The following is a 21,148-nucleotide window of genomic DNA, read 5'->3' as shown; positions in this document are numbered from 1 at the left end:
AGGAAGCCGCCTACCACCATGGCTCACAGTGCAGGTTCTGGAGCCCCACCTCCAGCGTTCAAAGCCCAGCTCTACCATTCACCAACCAGTAACTTTGGACAAATTACTCTGTCCCAGTGAATCCTAGTTTCCTGCTATGCAAGACAGAGACAATATTACCTATCACGTAGGTTTTCCAGAGATGTCATGAACTATGACTTGTATGGAATTTAGAACCTGTCTGTACATGCAAAGCACCACCAAGAAGCTAGCGGTGAGGATGGCTGGACTTTGAACCAGCTCTCCCTGTGGAGCCAAGTCTCTCGCAGTCCTGCTCAGAGTACTTCAGTTTCAAGAAACTGAAGGGGCAGTTTCAAGAAACATGGAAGGAGCTGGTTCCCTGGCACCTCAGGGGTGGCCAACAAGCTTCCCAGACCAACAACAGCCTCCATCCCTACTGAATCTGAAAGTCCACCACAAAGGTACACTGAAAGAGATCTGTGTCCTGTCATTCACCAAATGGTAACTGGTACCAAAAGTTAATGATGCAGGACATGGGCAGAAGTTTAAGTATCATGCCTAAAATGTAGCCAAATGTCATCTCTCCATAGCCTGAGCCATGACCTGTTTGTGTCTGGACAGCCACCTCACTGAGGCCAGGACGATACAAGTGCAGAGCTGGACGTGCCCACATACGTGGGACTGGGGCAGGGAGAATCAAATCTGGGAGGACATACAGTTGTTGTCCAAGATTTCTAAAACCCTCCCCGTGGGCTTTCTCTTTTCCATCTGGGGCATATTATTCCTTGTCACCTTATGGGTCTGGCCTATCTAAGAAAGTTGGTAAAAATTTTCTGTACATGGAGGCTAGGTGGCTTGGTCGGTTAAGCATCTGCCTTCGGCTCAGATCGTGATCCCAGGGTCCTGGGATTGAGTCCAACGTCGGGCTCCCTGCTCAGCGGGGAGCCTGCTTCTCCCTCTGCCTCTGCCCCCCACCACACTTGTGCTTTCTCTCTCTCTCTCTCTCTCACAAATAAATAACATCTTAAAAAAAATTGTGTATGGATGGCAGCTTTGATGCAGTACCACTCCTGAAAGTAACCACATATATCCCAGCCTTGAGAAGTTACAAATGCCTTCCCGATTCCTGCAAATTTAGTGACTGGCCAGAATATCCCCAGGACACACTAGATGGTGTTATCATACTATTTTTTAGGTAAGTTCAGTACGTTCATGTAAGTTCAGTAAGTTCAGTAACTGATCAGTCTCCTATGAAAAAACCACCAACCACGCTCTTTGGTTTGGTATCTGCTGTTTGGCGTAGATAACGAAGCCTCTGCGGCCTGATGAGGGCAATGTACAGCACAGTCCATACCTTCCAGGAGTTTACAGCAGAATGAGGTGGATTGGATCGACGTGCTACAGGATCAGACGGGCGGAGTGGTGCCTATCGCTGGCAGGGGCAGCTGCCCCCCCTTCCAATATCCCTCTTATCTTCTTCCTTACTGGGAGAACCCAGATTTTGTTTGGGTGGCAGGGCACCCTGTTACAACACTCACTCCCCCACACTCCCTCGCAGCGTCTGGCTGAGAAGATACAGCTGAGAATTCACAGTGAGGGGCTTCTGAGAAAGCTAGCGTTTCCATAATGACAAGGACTCACTCACCTTTTCCCGTGTCTTTTGCCCTTCATCCCTCCCCGAAACATGGGCCCAAGGCCCAAGCAGTCATCATTTTATCATAAGGAAGAAAATCATGTATTAAAACCGGTAGAGAGGAAATATTTCCTTGGGCACCTGTACCAGCCACCTCCAGACTCCTTGCTGTATGAAGAAAAGAGGCCCCCATCTGCCTCATCAGTGCAGTCAGTTTCAACGACAAATGACTGAATATACTCCTAACAGATTCAGTGGTTCACAAGTAAAAATGACCAGGAGAGCCTGGGTGGTTCAGTTGGTTAAGCATCTGGCTCTTGATTTTGGCTCAGGTCCTGATCTCGGGGTCATGAGATCGAGCCCCACATCGGGCTCTGCTCTGGGCGTGGAGCCTGCTTGGGAGTCCCTCTCTCCCTCTCTCGCCCTCTGCCCCTCCCCTAACCACTTGCGTGCTTCCTTTAAAAAAAAAAAAAAAAAAGAAGTAAAAATGACCAACTTAAGCATTGGTCTGGCTTTATCCAGCACAGTCCTATCTATCTCATTGTAGTTCAGGCTCCCAGAAATCGTGAAAAGCTCCATTATACAGATGCAGAAATGAAGGCCTGGTGAGTTCATGAAAGTGACTTATCTGACTGCAAGCCACAGAACTGGGGCTCAGCTCTTCTGGCCCCAACCCAAGGTTGGTCCCACTGAAACACCAGATTCCTGAAAGCAAGGGCCATCCTGTCTGAATCACCACCAGATTCATGGTGCGGGGTACAAAACCATGAGCCTCAAGTGTGTCCATATTCTCCTGTTATTGGCACTAAAAGTGCCAACATAGGTGACTTGGCTACTGGCATCTGCAAATGCAGTCAAGCTTGATTTTTGACGTTTCCTCAACAGACACACAAAAGGTGTCGAATGAAAGGGAAACAGACTCCTCCTCTGTTTTTTCTGCTTTTGGTGCAACCAGTAAAAACTAATGCCTTCCTTTTATGGCCTCCATGTGAATTTTACATTTTGTTTAGGTCTTTATATCTTAAGAATTACTGAATTAGGGGCACCGGGGTGGCTCAGTGGGTTAAGCATCTGCCTTCGGCTCAGGTCATGATCCTGGGGTCCTAGGATGGAGCCCCATGTTGGGCTCCCTGCTCAGCGGGGAAGCCTGCTTCTCCCTCTCCCTCTGCTGCTCCCCCTGCTTGTGCTCTCTTCTCTCTCTCTCTGACAAATAAATAAATAAAAATCTTAAAAAAAAAAAAAGAATTATTGAATTATCGTCAAAAGCGAAATAAAACAGGATTTTAGCACATTGTTTTCACCACAAAAGCTAATTTTTATAAAATGAGAAAAGTACTGTAAGTAGCTTTATTTACATTTTCTAATGATGGCTACTTATTCAGTAAATGAGGCAAAATTATTCTTCCCTTCTATTTCCCCTTTAAATTTAGTGCATACAGGGGTGCGTGCGTGGCGCAGTCAGTTAAGTGCCAGTTTCAGCTCAGGTCATGATCTCGGGGTCATGGGACCGAGCCCGAGTCGGGCTCCCCGCTCAGCGCAGTCTGCTTGGGACTCTCTCTCCCTCTGCCTCTGCCCCTCCCCGCTGTGCTCGCACACACACACGCACACTTTCTCTCATAAATAAATAAATCTTTAAAAAAATAATAAGATTTAGTGCATCCATGGCTCTGTGGTCCAAGAAAGGCTTTCCTTCAAGGAAATGTGGCTGAGATGTGAGACCAGCTGGATGGACAGGGAAGGTCCCCATGGACGGCCGTGGTTTTCAGGATGCGTGGTGCGGGCTCAGCGCAAGAAGAGCGATGGCAAAGGGCTGCCACTCTGCCTGGTGCAGGGTGCACGTGGGGTCATTTACGCTAGGGGAGGCTGGCACGGTAAGGATATTCTCTGATTTGATATTCTTATCAAATGCGCATGAACCTGCAGGGAACATCAGGCTGCAAAGAGCCGGGCCCTAAGAGCCTCAGCCTCAGCCTCAGCCTCAGTGTGGGGAAAGGGAGAGAGGAGAGGGCAGGGAAAGAGGCTCCATTCAATTATCTCCTCAGTCTGTTTCCATGGCAATGGCTCCGGAAGCGGGTCCAAACTTTCTCAGTGGAAACAAACAGCGGCTCCCATTCACCATCGCCCAGGCCGCGCTGGCCATGACGGCCGCTATACTGTCTGGGCACAGAGGCCCCGGGTGGGGGGACACGGGGGCCAGGGCTGCCCGCCTTTCTTCTGCCAGCTGCTCGGAGGGGTGCAGGGGAGTCGGTGAAGCTGCCTCTGAAGGACAAAGTCGGAGGGGCTGCGGGCTCGGAGGGCCCTTCCTCGCCCTGCTGGTCCCATGCTGGAGGCACAGCGGCCAGCCTCCGGCCAGGACGCGGCTGCGGGAGCCGTCTGCCTGCCCTACTTGTCCTCGCGGGCAGCACAAAGGATCGGGTCCTTCCCACTGTGAGCGCCACCACAGCCCCGCCTCCGATTCCTTCAGACACAGTGGATGGAGAATTGTCATGTGATGTTAGGCAGACGGGAACTCTTTTTTTTTTTTTTTAGCTGAGATGTAACTGACATATGACACATTAGTTTTAAGAGTAACAGAAAATGAGTTGATACTCGGATGCACTGCGAAATGAGCGCCCCGCTAAGTCTAGTTAGCTTCCGTCACCATTCAGACCTTATTTTTAAGTTCCCACACGTGTCCTCTGTCACATCTACGAGCACCGCCCTCGCACTCCGCTGCTGCTCTCACTTGGCTCTCAGACTGCCTCACATCCTTCCCCCTTCTGCTCCTGAGGCTCTATCTGAAGTGACACATCAGCACCTGACAGACTCCAGGAAGCAGCGCCGGGGTCCCCGTGACAACACGCGCCCTCTCCCAGCACAGCTGGGTGCCACCACCGCTTCCACCGCGGACTGACATGTGGAGCAGAAGCCGAGAGCGTCAACCCAAAGGAAAAGAAACGGGTATTGGCAGTGATCTGTTAACACCAAGCTGGCTGCCTAGGAACCTCCTGGAAAACTTATTAAAGACTCCCAGAGTTGCACATCCCAGCCATGTCTGAAGTCAATGCATGAGGCCTGGGCGGGGCCTCAGGGTCTGTCTTTCCCACACGCTCTGCAGCTAACTGTGATGGGCGGGTATGCTTGCCACCACCGGCTGCATCCAGGAGACACGGGGAACACATGCCCTGTGCTTCCTTCTCCATTTCCTCCTTGCACCCTTCTAAGCCAAGGTCTCCAAAATCTAGTTAAGCAGGATTTCAGGTGCAGTTTTCGGAAGAGAATTCAGAATATGAGAATACAGTAAGATCACACAGCAGCCAAGCCTATAGACACAAGGCTGGGGGCCAGTGGTAGTCCTGAGTGCCCCGTATCCATCCCCAGTACTTGGCATGCATCCCCAGTACTTGGCATGCAATCTTCCTTAAAGATTGAAGGAATTAGCCAGTGGGATGGAAGAATTTAAAAACTAGAAGCCTAATAAAGGTTCTGGCAAGTTTCAGACCTTCAGGATCTGTCCCCTGGACCACTGGTCTCCCTGCCCTCCTGGGGGCACCCAGACCTAGCTGCTCACATTGACAGTCATCCTTCCACCATACAAAGCCCACCACTAGGCAACCCCTGAGCTGCTCTGAAGACCTCCCAAAGCTGGCCCCGGGGCTGCACTTGCCCACCCCCAAGGTTCTGTGCTCACACACCTTTGCATACCCTTACTTCTGTCTGGAATTCCCTTCCCCTCCAATTTTGCCTACAAAGCCCCCCACCCTCCCTGTGGTGCACCTGTGGTAGATTTGTAACCTGTCAACTTAGCTCAGATGGATTATGTCTCCCAGAATTCCCTCCCCTGCGTGTGCTGGGTCAGCATGAGTCACATGAGCTACTTCACAGGAGATGCGGCTTCAAAGTCAGTGCAGGGCATGAGGCCCTGTTGTAGCCGACACTCGCCATCGTGGGGCCCCGGGGTTACTCGGTGGCGGGGAGAAGCAGCTGGACCCACCATGCTTGAATTCCTGCCAAGTCTGCTCCTCAGGTGCTCCGAGCCCCAGGCCTGGGCCTGGTGAGCGTCTCGGGAAGGACCCCAGCTCCTCCTGCAGGTTCCTGGCGAGTCAGATCTGGAGGCTTGCGTGGAGGTGGTGAGAGAGGACGTGTCCGTATTTGCAGATGGCAGTTTATCCTCGTTCCCCACTTTGCCTGCATCTGACATCAGGCCACATCATTGGACAGAGAGCAGCCAGCCCCAACACGAGCGGTCAGAACCCTGTAATAACGTCACCCTAACGTCCACTTCTCCCACAGAAGCCTGTCTGATACCGAACTTGTGTGTCTGCAGCGGGTGCCTGGCCCCAGGCGCCTGGCTGGACATCCTCCCCCAGTCCCCATGCACCACACTCAGGCACACGACGATCGTGTTGTCATGACTTCTGCAGGTCGTAAGAGGACAGCTACCTTCCCAACCCATTCATCTTTCCAGCACCTAGCAAATTCGTCCACACCGCAGAAATGTGGAAAATGTTTATTCAATTGCACTTCACTGCCGCCTGGCCCATCACGGGTCTTTCTGACGCACCAGTCCATGGTCTGCGCGGTGGCATTTGGGAGAAAAGCCCTGGCCCGGGCAGATGGATCTGTACTAGAATTCCACCTCTGCCTTGCCCAAGTTTCGTGATCGTGATCCTGGCAAGTCATTTAGCCTTTCTGACACCCCCACCCACCCCTTTCCTTCCTTCATTTACTTTGTACGATACCGCTGTCCATAGGGGTCTTCCCTGTTCCTGCCAGGACAGGACTGCTATTTACTTACTGATCGCCTCCCCCCACCCCTGGGGCCCAGTGTCCCATTCACCTCTCCTACAGGAGACAGAAGAAAGCGCAGCCCCCTCGCATCCTAAATACCTCCTGGCAGGGTAGCCTGTCTCCAGGCGCTGCACACACCCCGCCCCCAGGAGGGCCGTGGCCCAGGCGTGTGGACTCCAGCTGGGGCCGGGCAGCTGGGGCTCACTCACCAGATGAAGCAAAGGGCAACAGAGTCTGCAGTGGGGAACAGCTGAGGTGGAGAATTCTAGCACAGCTGCTCCCGCCCCAAGCCCCTGCATTCTGGAATGTTGAGCCCCTCAGATATGCTATGTGATGGAGCATACACGCGTGCAGACGCAGGTCCACCCACACAAACCCGTCCTTCGGCACACTGCAACTGCACGAGCTCTCATTGTTCCTCATCCGACAACTAGCAGAGCTTAAATGTGGGCTCAGGGTCTGTCCAACACCAACGATAGCAGAGCACACGAAACTGGTCGGTGCGGGGCGTGCTCTGGACTGGGTCAGAGAAGAAAGGACACCACCCGACTCTAACTCAGCACCGAATAGCTGAAGCCCAGAGGGGTGACATGGTGCAGATGGCCATCACAGGGGGAGAGCACACCGAACGCTCCAGCCCCTTGGACAGGGACCCTGCCCTCCTGCCCACAGCCTTGGCAGGTGGCTCTTGGTAAATTGATCAAAGGGAAAGAATACATAATATACATACTAATCTAATGTCTGGCTCTGGGTGTAGACCATTCATTTCTGAAACCTAAGCTTGCCATTCTGCCTCTACTTCCCACCCTGCTGAGCTCAAACAATGGCAGTCCAAGTGGCCTCTGGTTCCCTTCGTGGCTCTGCGCTCACAAGCCACGAGCGCCCACCTCCTTCTCCTGGGAGGACAGTAAGCACCCAGCAAGGACACATCCACCTGAACAGGGCAGAACCAACTTGTGAGCTATTCTGAAGGACACACCTTTGTGTGGCTTCCTCACCCCAGTGCACAAATGTACGTCCCCCCTGGGAAAGATCTGGTATTTCCCTCCCCTGCCCGCAGCCCTGCCACAAACAGGATGTGGAAACAGGATGCATTCATCTCAGCTCCAGGGGACATGGCTTGACCTGGATTTCCCAGCAAACTTGCAGACCTCATCAGCAATTCTCAGTGAATCTAGTCTGTTCCAAAGGAGGATTCATAACTGCACAGCCTGCGGGTTTCTAGTGCTTACTTCTACAAATGAGAATGAGCAGAGAGAGCCCCACCTTGTCACGCAGAAGTACACAGAACCACAGACAGCAGACCCTGTTTTCGGGGACGTCCACAAGGGATGGAGCCTGAGCCCTTCTCCTCCAACCCAGTCCTCAGGAACGAGAGACGTTCTTGTTGAGGAAGAGGGCAGAGGTACCCAGTAGGAAACAGACTTACTAAAAGGAGAAGAGTGTCTTACACATTTCAAGGAGGCTGAAGACAAAGTTACCAAGAACTGGATTCGAAGTTCTACTCTTAATTGAGCCATAACAAACCAATTTTCTTTCAAAAATGCACTTCCCCTCTATTTCTATGAAATGTCCGGAAGAGGTGATTCTATAGAGACAGAAATTAGATTAGTGATTGCTTAGGGAACAGGAGTCATCAGGAGATGGAGGAGTGACAGCTAAAGGGTTTATTTTTGGGGTGATGAAAAGGTTCTAAAATTGACTCTGGTGATGGCGGCAAAATCCCGTGAATATGCTACACACTTTGTTGTGTACTTTCCATAGGTGACTTACACGGCATGTACACTGTTATCTCCCTAAAGCGGATTTAAAAACAACTAAACAGATGACCACACATCAACCTGTATACAAATGTTCACAGCAACATTGTTCATAATAGCCAAAAAGTCAACACAGCCCTAAGTGTCCACCAATCAATAAATGGATAACCAAATGTGGTATATTCATACAACAAAAAGGAATCAACATGGATGAGCCTGGAGAACATTATGCTAAGTGAAATAAGCTAGTCACTTAAAACACATACAAATCTTTGGGGTGCCTGGGTGCCTCGGTCAGTTAAGCATCTGACTCTTATTAATTTCAGCTCGTCAATGACCTCGGGGTTGTGAGATCGAGCCCCATGTCAGCCTCTGTCCTCAGTGGGGAGTGTGCTTGAGATTCTCTCTCTCCCCCTCTACCCCTCCCACCCCTCTTTCTTTCTCTCTCCCTCTCTAAATAAACAAAGAAAAAAATTTTTTTAAACCCACTGAATTACATACTTTTAATGGGTAAGTTGTATGATGTGAATTATTTTTATTTAAATTCAATTAACATATAGTGTATTATTATTACAAGTAGACTTCAGTGATTCATCAGTTGCATATAACACCCAGTGCTCATTATATCACCCTCCCTAATGTCCATCACCCAGTTACCCCATCCCCCCACACCCCTCCCTCTCCAGCAACCCTCAGTTTGTTTCCTATGATGAAGAGTCTCTTATGGTTTGTCTCCCTCTCTGATTTCCTCTTGTTTTATTTTTCCCTCCCTTCCCCTATGATCCTCTGTTTTGTTTCTTAAATCCCATAAATGAGTGAAATCATGATAATTGTCTTTCTCTGACTGACTTATTTCACTCAGCATAATACCTTCTAGTTCCTGGTATGTGAGTTAGATCTCAATAAACCTGTTACCAAAAAGAAAAGAAAAGAAATGTACTTTCCCAACAAAACTGCAAGTTTTAAATTTAAGGATTTAAAAAAAAAACAAAAACTATAATACCTTGTGTGCAATCCATGATGTTGTACCTTTATCTGGAGGTAGTGTGTGTTGTGTCAATTCTATTTAACAGAGGAAAAATGTGAGGAGACTTGAACAAGATTTACAGAATGGAACTGGGGGAAAGGGGAGAAGGCCCTAGAAATAGATTTGTGGAAGCTACTGTTCTCTGCACTACATGTTTTTAAAATGTTTTAACGGGTGTCTTTTTAATGTTAATATTCACCAGCAGAAAGCACTTGCTTCTTATTCCACTGCTATGGGTTGAAGGAGAGACTGGTGCACACTGGGGGACAGGTGAGACCAAAGTACGTGTTCTGGGATGCCAGTCTTGGGGGCAGTCCAGTTTTAACCTTCTTTCAAAGAACTGAAGCAATCAATGATTTCAATGCAAATACTTAATTAGTACTTGCTTTGTGCAAACAACTCTTCTGGACACTGGAGAAAATTCAAAGAGAGAAGAATGTGAGCTCTTAGCCTCCTGGAGCTCACGATCCTGCTGGGCCCAGTGGGATTAGGAAAGTATACAAAGCAAGAGCCACGAGCAAGGGCACGAATTTGGGCCACGCGAGATAGACAGCAGACAAGATTACTGAGCACTCAGTAGGTGCTGGATAGCTTAGTAAGTGAGGTATGCACTGTACTGATCATCCTCATTTTACAGTTGTGGAAACTGCAGACACAGAGATTGAGTAACTTGCCAAGAGCTGTAGCGCTGGTAAGAAACAGCCTGGATTTGAACCCAGAGAGTCTGGAATCAGGCAGGGCATCTTAACCCCCCCAAGGCTGTCATGGCATTCGGACTGGATAAGATTTTTTGTCTCCAGTTTTGGGACCTTAGGCAAGCCAATTAATCTCAAAAATAGAAGACACTTCAATGAGTCCATGAAAAATTAAATGACAAAATAGAGTAAAAGTGATCAGCACGGTGTCCAATAATAGAAATAACCCAATAAGCACTGTTATGACCTGTTACAATACATTGAGACATCAGATCCGTGCCAGATGCTACTGGATTCCAAAAGGGAGAAAGATTACAGCCAGGGAAGGGGCTGAGAAAGCATCCACGGAAAAGCAGTTCTTAAAAGAGGACCTAAGAAAAGGAGATGCTTTCAAGGCAGGAGCTCCCAACAGCCCAGGAGGCATCTGGGAGATCAGAGGAGGCAGTGGGGCTGGTGGTGGGAGATGTGGCGGTAACATTGGGCCAGGGCTGGACTGTGGGGACTCTGATCAGAGGGCAAACATGGAGAGCCCTAACTTATAGGTGCCACTGGGGAGATCTCAGCATCCTCTCACTGCAGTGTGGCCTAATTGTACTTTATGGAGACTGATTTGAGGGTCATTTCCTGAATGCACTTTTCTAGTTCATGAAAACAGCATTAAAGGTATCGCTTGCAGTAGTGAAGGTAAAAAAGTGGGAAACACAGGAAAAGTTATGGAAGTAGAAGCAGGTGCCTGGGTGGCTCATTCAATTAAGCGTCTGCCTTTGGCTCAGGTCGTGATCCCAGGGTCCTGGGATCGAGCCTTGCCTGGGGCTCCCTGGGAGCCTGCTTCTCCCTCTCCCTCTGTCCCTCCCCCCTTGCTCATGCTCTCTCTCCTTCTCAAATATAGAAATAAAACCTTAAAAAAAAAAAAAAAGAAGTAGAAGCAACAGGATTTCGTGATTAAGGTTTTGGAATCACGAAAGAAAAGCAGGAGATAATGATGTCCAGGCTGTCTGAAGAGCAGAAAAGTGGTCCCAAGGACAGAAGGGGGACATATGATCAAAGAGCAGGTTGTCAGAGAAGGAAAGAAGGGTAAAGACGGAGTAAGGAGTTCTGCTGTGAGAACGTGCAGCGGGGGGTGACAGCAACAGTAATGAACAGGCAGCCGGTACGTCGTGGCAATGGGCACGTCACCAGATCGGGAAATGGGGCGGAGGGACAGATGTGGATTTGAGATCTTGAGACACAAGAGATCAAAACCCTGGGTGTGGGTACCTGGGGAGAGCTTGCAGGCTGGGCAAAAAGCCCCAGGGGACCCCCGATGGTAAGAAATGGGCAGAAAAAAAGGGAACTGCCAAGAGTGGGCAACCAGTGAGGAGACACTAGAAGCTGCCACATCATAGGCACCAAACCAAGGGCGAAGAGAGAAGTGGGACCAGCGGGAAAGGCAGCCGTGCCAAACACAACAAGGATCTGCAAGTCGGGAGGGGCCTCTGAGTTGGTTATTGTTGCAGCACTGACCTCAGAGAGCATTTCAGCAAGAATGAAGGCGACAGGAGTCAGGTTGTGGGGGCCAAGTTCAGTAACTGGGGCAGAAGTCAAACTATGGTTCTGGAGGATGGCAAGAAACCTTCTACGGGATGGAGAAGAACGAAGCACATTTGTGAAAGACCCAGGTTCAGAGTGGAAGGTCACACGCAGGCGCGCACACACATGCACCTGTAACCGTGGTCCACTGTAACAGTAGCAGGACACTGTACCCCAACTCTGTGAATCAGGGAAGACTCCTGGGAGGAGCCAAGACCAGAGCTGGATTTCTAAGTTTGATGGGGTTTGCCCAGATAAACAGACGTGGGGAGGATGGTGAGAGTGGGGGACGGGGCACCCCTGGAGGGAGCAACAATTTCAGAGGCTCAGCATGCCATGGGAGCACACGGCCCGTTTGAGCAATCACAGGAGCTGCATCCTGCCTGGAGAGCAGGTCAAAAGATGAGGTTGGTGGACAGGCAGGCAGAGGCCGACTGTGAGGGGCAGAAAGGCAAGATTGGAGATGCAAGGGAGCCAGAGAGGAGCAGGAGAGAGCGAGCAACCGGAACACAGCAACACAAGCAGGGCTACTTCCCTGATGGCAAAGGCGAAGGAGGAGGTGAAACAGGGATTTTGGAGGCGGGAGGAAAGGAGAGCTGAGGCCATCGAAGGAGTATATAGTATCAGCTTGCCAGACAGAACAAACCCGAGGGGGAAGCAGGGTCCAAACGGAGTGAATGCCTGCAGAGAACATTTGTAAACCAGATTCCATCCATTTCTCAACCACAGAGCACTGCTCTATTGGCTTGCCCTCCTTTGATTTATCTCCCTCTTCCATCATGCGATATATTTTTGGACTTTTTCACCATAAAATAGTTCAAGTGCAGTCATAGGTAATGAAAGAAAGTGAAACTAAATCAGTGAATTTTCAACTCTGGTGAAAGACTTAGTAGAAAAGAGCCTATAAATACCGGCAAAGGTGAAGTTTTGAGATTTATTTTGGACCTTCCTGCCTCTATAAATGAGACAGAACTTAGATCTGAACATGAGTAAAGCTTGCCCCTACCTCAAGGAGGACTACTGGAGTGATGCTATTTATATAATGCTAATGAACTCAATATGCCCCTGACCTCTCTGCATAAGCAATGCAATTATAAGTACTTTGGGATCCTAGCTGAAGGGCAGGAGCATGGGTTCTCAGCTGGGATAAAACCTGGGCTCTGCCACTCAATCAGCTGTGTAGCCTTGAACAACTTATTAACCTCTCTGCGGCTCAGTTTCTGCACTTTCCACTGGGAATAAAACCATAACAAACCTCACAGGGATGATGTGAGTATTAACTGAGTCAATGTTAGGTACATGGGTCAGTTCCTGGTCCACACTCAGCACTCAATAAACGTTACCTGCAATTTCCTGCCTTTTCTTTTCCACTTTGCAGAACCAATCCTATTAAGGCTACTTCCAATCTAGATACACGCTTAGAAATAATAACCAGATGGGTTCCCCTACAGCTGGCTCCCCTGAAAGGTGAATCTAAATCATCTTGACACATAGTTTATTTATTAGACAGCTAGCTAGTTTTCAGATTACTCTGTTTCAGATACACACCTACAAATAAAAGATTAAATTATTGTGGAAAATAGTGCTAGTTTCCTGCCCAATGTCTGGTCTCCCTCCTTCCTTAAGATACCCATTTTGTTCAGGGCAATAAAGTAGTCAGCAGAAAACACTCATCCCTCCAAGCTCTCCCACGGCAATGGTGGCCAAGTGCCCCAATTTGGAGCTCACTTTCTTTGCTTTATTTTTCTCCGTAGCACCATTGAAAGCATATAAATGTTTTCTATGACATCTCCCTCCATGCTGATGCAGCTCATACCAGCTCATCATACAACCCAGTCCCCGAATGGGGTCCGGCACATAAAGCCAGTGCTCAGTGAACAGCTGCGGCTTGAAGAAATGAGTGAGACAAACTGGAATGTATGTGTTGGACAGGGTTTCTAGGAAAGCTTTTTAAAGGATGTGCCTGTGGCTTTTTTTGCCCTTTGACCTTCTTCACCCTGTTTCTCCTTCTCACCTGGAAGATGCCGAGGCCACTTTAAAACCAGGAGGATAACAACAACAAACAATACAATCTGGGTTCCTGAAGGCTCAGGTGAGCCTCAGTGCCAGCCTCTAGACATCCCAGCGGAACGAGGAGGTATCAAATGAACACTGGTTTTTTTGTTTGTTTGTTTTTTTAATGCCACTATGGGTCATGTTTTCTGTTATTTGTAGCTAAAGGCAATCCCAATAGATACGGTTATAAAGAATTTTCAGGCGCCTGGGTGGCTCAGTCGGTTGGGTGTCTGCCTTCCACTCAGGTCATGATCCCACAGTCCTGGGATCGAGCGCTGCATCAGGCTCCCTGCTTCTTCCTCTCTCTCTGCCACTCCCCTTGCTTGTGCGTGCACACGCTCTGTGTGCCAAGTACATATATATATACATACATACATACATACATACATACATGGAATTTTCCCAGCAAAAAAGTCTTGCTCTCTAGATATTCTTGAGACTAATTGGTAGGTAACAAAAAATTTAACTGATGTTCAGCTTTTTTGCCAGTGGACACAAATCCAAGATTGGTGTAATAAAGTAGATCTACAGGCAATGTAAACAGACAGAAGTAGAAGAGGTGCAAATGAAAGCTCCCTTAGCATTTTTATTATATTTCTGGTGAAAGCAGACAGACCAGATAGAACGTAAGAAAATAAGGACCAACAAAACCTTTGTCAGACTGGCGGTGGCAGGTCTGTTCTGTGTATGGACAGATGCATCTGTCCTGTGGTTCACACATCTACCGGCCAAGTACAGCCGATCGGCCCATCTGCCTGAGGTTCCAGCTGCACTTGATGTTACATAGATTCTCACTGCTTGTCACCCCCACAAAAGATCCGATCCACCCCCTTGGTCTTTTGGCGGGGGGGGCGGGGGGTGGTCAGAGCTATAGTCCTGTTAATTCAAGACTTTAAACCCAGTTAAATGGTAAATACCACTGGGAGAGATCATATATTTCTTAGAAATCAGGTATTTGCATTATAATTAACACCTTCCTTGGCTCAGGTTTTAACTGGGGGAGAAGGGAGGGAGGAAGATGTGCTGAGGCCCCTGACAGTCTTAAGAGGGGATAGTGGTGGGGAAGGGGCTGTGGATCTGGACAGCAGGAGCCATGAGGGCCAATCACTGGACTCCCACTTTGCTCCTGCCATCTAGGCCTCTGCTCTAAGGGCGGGCTTCTGCAGGATTTGCCGACTTTTGTCTGATTTCTCTTGCCTTTTGACGGCAGAAGAAAAGTTCTGCCCATAAAACAACACTGCTGACTCAGAAGGATATTTTGGTTGGCAGATACTTGGCAGACACTAACCAGACACAACCAACTGGTTTGCCAGGTCATCCTCTGGGGCTTACAAAACTACCAGGAAGCATTTTGATCTGAAGAACAGCAGGATTCTGCATTTCAAAGTAATTGCATTCTCAAGTACAAAAATACAAATACTTCAATATAAATAAAACTCCTCAGATTATAATCTGATCTAGAGTGTCCATCTTATTTAAAAAAAAAAAAAAGAAAGAAAGAAAGAAAGCAAACAAACATTTTGGAAGGTTTAATCTCAAGGAATTATCAATTTAAGAGTAAGTATCATCATTTTGTAACCATCACTGTAAAAACTGATTTAGGTGACAGTCATTAAAGGAATCTAAAACCATCAGGTAAAAGTCTGATGAGGAACAAGACATTTACGTAGTCTCAGATCATCTCCCCACAGAATATTTACTAATTGCAAAGGGAAAATTCTAACTTCTCAGAAGAAAGCTGATGGACATCACCACAATCATATGATCAAAACTAGTATCACCAACGGGACAGATTCACATGATGATACGGTGCACCGGAAAGAACACAACATCAAAAATGCATTACTCGAATCCTAAGAAGAAACCCAGATAGAAGAATATCTCACAAAACAACTTGCCTACCCTCTTAAAAAACCCATGAGTATCATAAAAGACAAAGAAAGGCCAAGAAATCCTTTCAGATTAAATATGACAAGAGAGGACATGTGAATGCGATGAGTCATTTTTTTAAGTGTTGGGTTGAAAAAAAAAGTGCTGTAAGAAACACTACTGCGGCAATCAGAGAAACTCAAACATGAACTGTACATTAGGAAAATCGCTATTAAAATTCCTCTATTTGGTAATTATACTGTGGAGTTCTGCAAGAGAAGGCCCTTGTCCTCAGGAGATACACGCTGAGGTATTGAGAAGCGAGAGTCACAGCGCTTGTAACTTACTTTCCAGCCGTTTCGCAATAATCGTAATTAACAATATTGTCTGTGCGCGTGCGTGTGTGTCTAGGAGGGAGAATAAGAGTATGCAGACTGCTAAGTCTAGGGTATACAGAGGTTCACTGCACAGCTCTTGCAACTTTGCTGTAAGTTTAACATTTTTCAAAAGTTTTTTTAAAATAAGAAAAACAAGAGTACCATAATTTTCAAAAAGCATTAATAAGGAAATACAGGACAAAATGGATTACAACTCTTAGGTTACTTAGAAACACCCAAGTTCAAGTAAACCACCTAAAAGAACAGAAGCAAAATGGCAGATTTATACATGGAGCGGTTGGGGCTGTCCACAGTACTGTGTGTTGTGTGTGTTCAAAATTTTTTGTTAACCTCAGAGGAGGCTGAGAGTCTCTCTCTTGGCCACAAGAGCTACGCCACATTTCACTAAGTGGAGGATATAAACATGGAAAGAATGACTACCCACAACTGGGCTGGGGGGAGAGAAGAAATACCCAGCTAAGATTAGTACAAATTTGGTGAGTTGCTTCCTCTTAGGAGAAAAGGCAAACATTTCTTGTTTCCCCAAGGACTCAGATTCTGAAGAACACCTGAGTTCTCAGCCTGAATCATGACAAATACGTAGCAAACTAGGTCAGAAGAACCTCCAATCCATTAACTCCAGGCTTCTGCCCACACTCAACTCAATTTATTACCACAGTACCTTCAATTTCCAAATCAATGTCAACTCCAATCTCTGAGCTCCTTCAGCCTCCACACTACTAAGCTGCTAGGAGCTTACATGAAACGAAGACAAAGGAGAGTCACAGTAATTGCACATATATTCTCTAACCTTGAGCGGGCAATGGCTTTGGTTTGCTTTTGGCTTGTCACCCCCAATGTTCCTCAGTCCTGAACCAAATCTGCTCCACCACTTGAGAACCGAAGACTTGGCAAAGCAGCCTTCCCTCCTTGACGCTGCCTCCAGGCTAGCAGCACACACACGTGGACGGATTAGGCAGGGCTGTGCTGTAAAGCACACACACGCTCTCCCAGCGCACTCTTTTCATTCCAGAAATACTTTATTCCTAAACCACTTCTATGCTTCTCTTGGCACCAAACAGTGTAAGCGGCTCCATGCCAAAGGAAGTATCTGTTTAAAGATGAGGACTTTCTTAAAATTTCTTTACCTCGGAAGATCATAAATAGAACATTCTAGGGTAATTATGATGGAATAAAGAAAAAATGGAAAAGGTTGTAGAAAACAAAAGAAAACCCACTTGTTTTATTTTTTTTTTAAGGTTGCCAAAAAAGAAACACTGCAGATATAAGATGTAACATAGAATTATCTTCCATGAGAGTAAAGATTACAGGGCCCAAGTCAGGACAAAGAAGCAAAATATTACCTTTAACAGGAAAGGTAAGTAAGCATTTACCATCTTGTCACAAGCATTTATTTTTGTTTTAAGGGCACCCACCAAAGCCAAATGCAGAGAGGAGGTTTTTTTGTTTTTTACATTGTTTTATTCTGGAATATATTGTATTTTTGTACCTTGCTTCTTTATGACTTCCACCCTGTATCAGAAATTATTTTTAAAAGAAGAAAACCCATCTTGGTGGACCTGTCCTTTTTCCTTTCTCTATGCTCATTTCCAGATATTTATTTAGGGCTCACTCACAATAAGCAGTGTGAAACCAGTAACTCTTGCGGAATCCTTAGTCTTCACCAACTGAATTAGAAAACACACTCTTACCACCTACATGTATGTACACACACACACACACACACACACACACACACACATACACACATACACACAAACCATGGAAGGAAAATGACATCATGCTCCATGGCACAGACACAACGTGATCACCCATTCGACTTTCACCAGGATGGACCTCCTGAGAAATTCTGATCCCGGGCAGAAGGAAGGAGACTTACTTTCTCTCCACTTCTGGTGTTGACACGGCGCTGCAGAAGCCCAGCGACTCCTAGAAGAAAAAGGCACAGAGCAGCAGGCTCTCATTTGTACAGAATATCACTTAAAAAAAAAAAAAAAAAAAAGGGCAGAAGCAAAAATAGATGATTAAAGTCATTGTGCTTACTTCGATCTGGGACCGCAGCTGAAGTGACGTGGGGCTGGCATCAGGTTTCTCCTAAAAGAGAACAGATGCGGGTTTGATGAGACTTCCCAGCGTGGCATACACCAGAGAGACAAACAGATATGTAAGCAGAGATGGGGGGATACAATGGGAGGAGATGGTGGAGATAAATAGATTTTTCTGGAAAAACTAAAGTGCTTTCAAAATGAGAACTCTGGTCTTAAAAAAGAACTGGTTCCCAAACTTCACTGCTTGACACTGCTCACAATTTTACTGCAGAAGAAAAAAGCACAATCCAACTGAAGGGCACGGACAGTTAATGGTGAAATAATTCTCTGGATGTGATCAGACCCTCACTGGGAAGACAGAATTTATGCAGATCCAGTTGTGTTGTTTCTTTTTCAATAATATCAGGGTTTCAATCTGATTTTTAAACTCTAAATGTACTCAGAGTATTTCATAACGCAGGGCTAGGTTTAAGTGTCTTTAGGAAGGTGGAAAGCTCACTTGATATTATCATGCAACCCTAGAAATCCCCATGCTCCTATAAATACAAATGAATAGGCCCAGCTGGAAATTTAAAAAACAATTCTCAGCACCCAGTTAATAGATGCAATAAATACACGACATTATCAAAAATCACCAAATCATCAAGAAAGGAATCATTTTAGAGATAAAACCATTTTATAGTTAAAAACTCCATTTCCCCTTTGGTAAAAGAGAGAGAGAGAGAGAGAGAAGAGAGGTAAACCAGTAACCTATATGAAAATAATATATTGAAATAAGCATGGGCAGCAAAATAGGAAATTGCACTATGAGAAGTGTTAGAATATACTATGGGAAAATAAGAGCCGTACTAGTGAACACAGCACAGAGTACGACACTGATATTTTTCACAAATAGAGAATAATTCTAAATCCAAATAGATGCTAAAGTGGAGGTCCTCATCAAAGTGTGGTGCACAATCCAGGGTGGTGCCCAGCTGATTACATCATATGCACCAATAGGCAGTTTTAGAGGAAGGAGTGATACCACTAAGAATACAAGGCTGAAATATCAGGTTAATCATGAGTTTTCCAATAATCCTATTGTGTCCTTAATAACTGTTACATTCTTCAGGACTGCACATGCACCACATGAAGACGGTTTTGTTAGTCTCAGCTGACATTCAGGATGTGGGAGCAGATCATCTCAGGTTAGGAATTCTCACTGCGTCTAAATTCAATTTATTAAAGTTGCCTATTTTATTACTAGCATGATTACAAAACTAGGCCAATATTTTAAAAACTTAGCAATGAAACATTAAAATGAGTATAACTCAGACTACATTTATAAATGTAAATAAGTAACAGGAATCCAGTACATGTATCGCCTATAAAATGAATGTGCTGGGCGAGTAACCTGAGAACAGGATGATTTTGGACAAGTAGATTGAAAGAGAAAAATACTTTAATGGATTGGAAACTCACTCACCCCTAGTCCCAGGGCCTTATTTGTTACGAAAAAATACCAGAGTGGTGTAAATCCTCATAGAACTTCTCTTTGCTTAACATCCTCCCGGTTTTTATTGCCACCTTTGTTCATAATGGACAAATTTAGATTTCTGTCCCAGACTTGATACACCATTTTTACAAAGCAACATATGGAATTGTTCGAGTTACATTCCAAGTCCAATTGGTATGACATCAGACTCAGGTGTAATCAACATGGGAGACACGGATTTGGGAGGTTCCTTGTACTTAAGAGACCAGTCATGATGCCCTGATACTTAACCTCTTAGCATCACATTGAGAAATTTATAAACTTAAATAGCAGGAAGCAAGCAAAGGTATAGTTTGCAGTTTTTCATCCTAAATCTTCCTGTTCAGAGTCAGGGTAGGAACTTCAGAAAGATAACAGAACTACGTTACTTCCTCTGAATTTTTCTCTGAAATAGCTCCTTTAACACCCAACTCCAGCCCATGTCCTTCCATAACCATCAGTGGAAAAAATGACTGATTAACTCTCCTCCCTCCTCCATTCTTAACTGTTCTTCAAGCTCTAAGTCTCTACAAGGTCATAGTCTACGATAGGAAATTACCTTCTTTTACTGCACGTTTTTATCTGCATTTTTTCTAATAAATTTTATTTACTGAGTGCATCATTTGTTACTCCATATCATAAACATAACATTTATGGTACATTATGCAAAATGTGCCTTTCCCTGCATACAAAGCAGGTGTTTGTTAACAACCACATTAAATGTTTGATGACCACGAAGTAACATGCTAAACAATTCATCTTCACATGTTAGTCTCTTACTAATTATAGACTGTGTTTGGGGGACCTTTTAGGAAATTGGTTGGGGGTATAGTTTGATGTATAATGTACTAAAATTTGTTCCTTTAACCATCAAACCTGAGAAATGCAACATTGCAAATAAGAGTTAAAGTTAGCTGAGTAAGAATTGACAACCTGATTGCCCAGTTGCAAACAACTTTATTTGGGGAACAACTGATGGTCCACTATCTAACTCCTGATTTGGAAGTAATCATGTTGATGGAAATAGTAAAAATCGTGTCTTCTGGACACATTATGGAAAGAGAGGATCACTGAGAAATAAGATTCTCCTTAATAACACGTGCTAACTGATGCAGTTACTACTGCTGTGTAACAAGTCATCCCAAACTTAGTCACACAAACCAATAAGCATTTTTTTCTATTCACAGATTCAGGGGTAAGAATGACAAATATTGGGGCACCTAGGTGGCTCAGTCGGTTAAGCATCTGACCTGATATCAGCTAAGGTCCTGATCTCAGGGTCGTGAGTTCAAACCCTGCACTGGCCTCCACACTGGATGTGAAGCCTAGTTAAAAAAATAAACTAATTAATTAAATTAAATAAATAAAATTTTAAAAAAGAATGTCAAAAACCATTAAGCATTACAAACCCATAGTGAGTTTGTCCACTACAAATGCTTAAGGAAATCTCCCTAACTTAATGAAGTATTACAGTGGAAACTAAACCAAATTATAAATATAGCTCAACATATGTTCATGTATGCATATGTGCATGCAAAATGAAAAGTTAGAGAGGATAGACAGTAATGTTAATAGCAGTTACCTATGCTTACTTTTTTTAAGAGCATGTAATCTTGCATTACCTTCATTATTTTTTTCTAATATAAGATCAGCTTAAAAGTACAATCTTCAGATCTTACATGTTGTAAAATTATCTACATGTTCATAAATGTGTGAGAAAACATCTCTGGTATGCCTGGGTGGCTCAGTCGGTTAAGCATTTGCCTTTGGCTCAGCTCATGATCCCATGGTCCTGGGATCCAGTCCCACAT

General features: G+C 45.7%; 1 protein-coding gene across 1 annotated transcript in view; it reads right to left on the bottom strand.

Moving 5' to 3' along the window:
• The window catches only part of SASH1 (SAM and SH3 domain containing 1), a 193,251-nt gene that overhangs the window by 93,300 nt on the left and 78,803 nt on the right, over positions 1-21,148 (bottom strand). The window contains 2 exon segments of the mRNA XM_073894060.1: positions 17,656-17,705; positions 17,820-17,870. Coding sequence (XP_073750161.1) covers positions 17,656-17,705; positions 17,820-17,870 — 101 coding nt within the window.

Source organism: Callorhinus ursinus, unplaced genomic scaffold (assembly GCF_003265705.2).
Source record: "Callorhinus ursinus isolate GAN/ISIS: 27379988/994484 unplaced genomic scaffold, GSC_fseal_2.0 scaffold6, whole genome shotgun sequence".
Taxonomy (NCBI): domain Eukaryota; kingdom Metazoa; phylum Chordata; class Mammalia; order Carnivora; family Otariidae; genus Callorhinus; species Callorhinus ursinus.
This window is presented reverse-complemented; position numbering and strand designations above follow the sequence as displayed.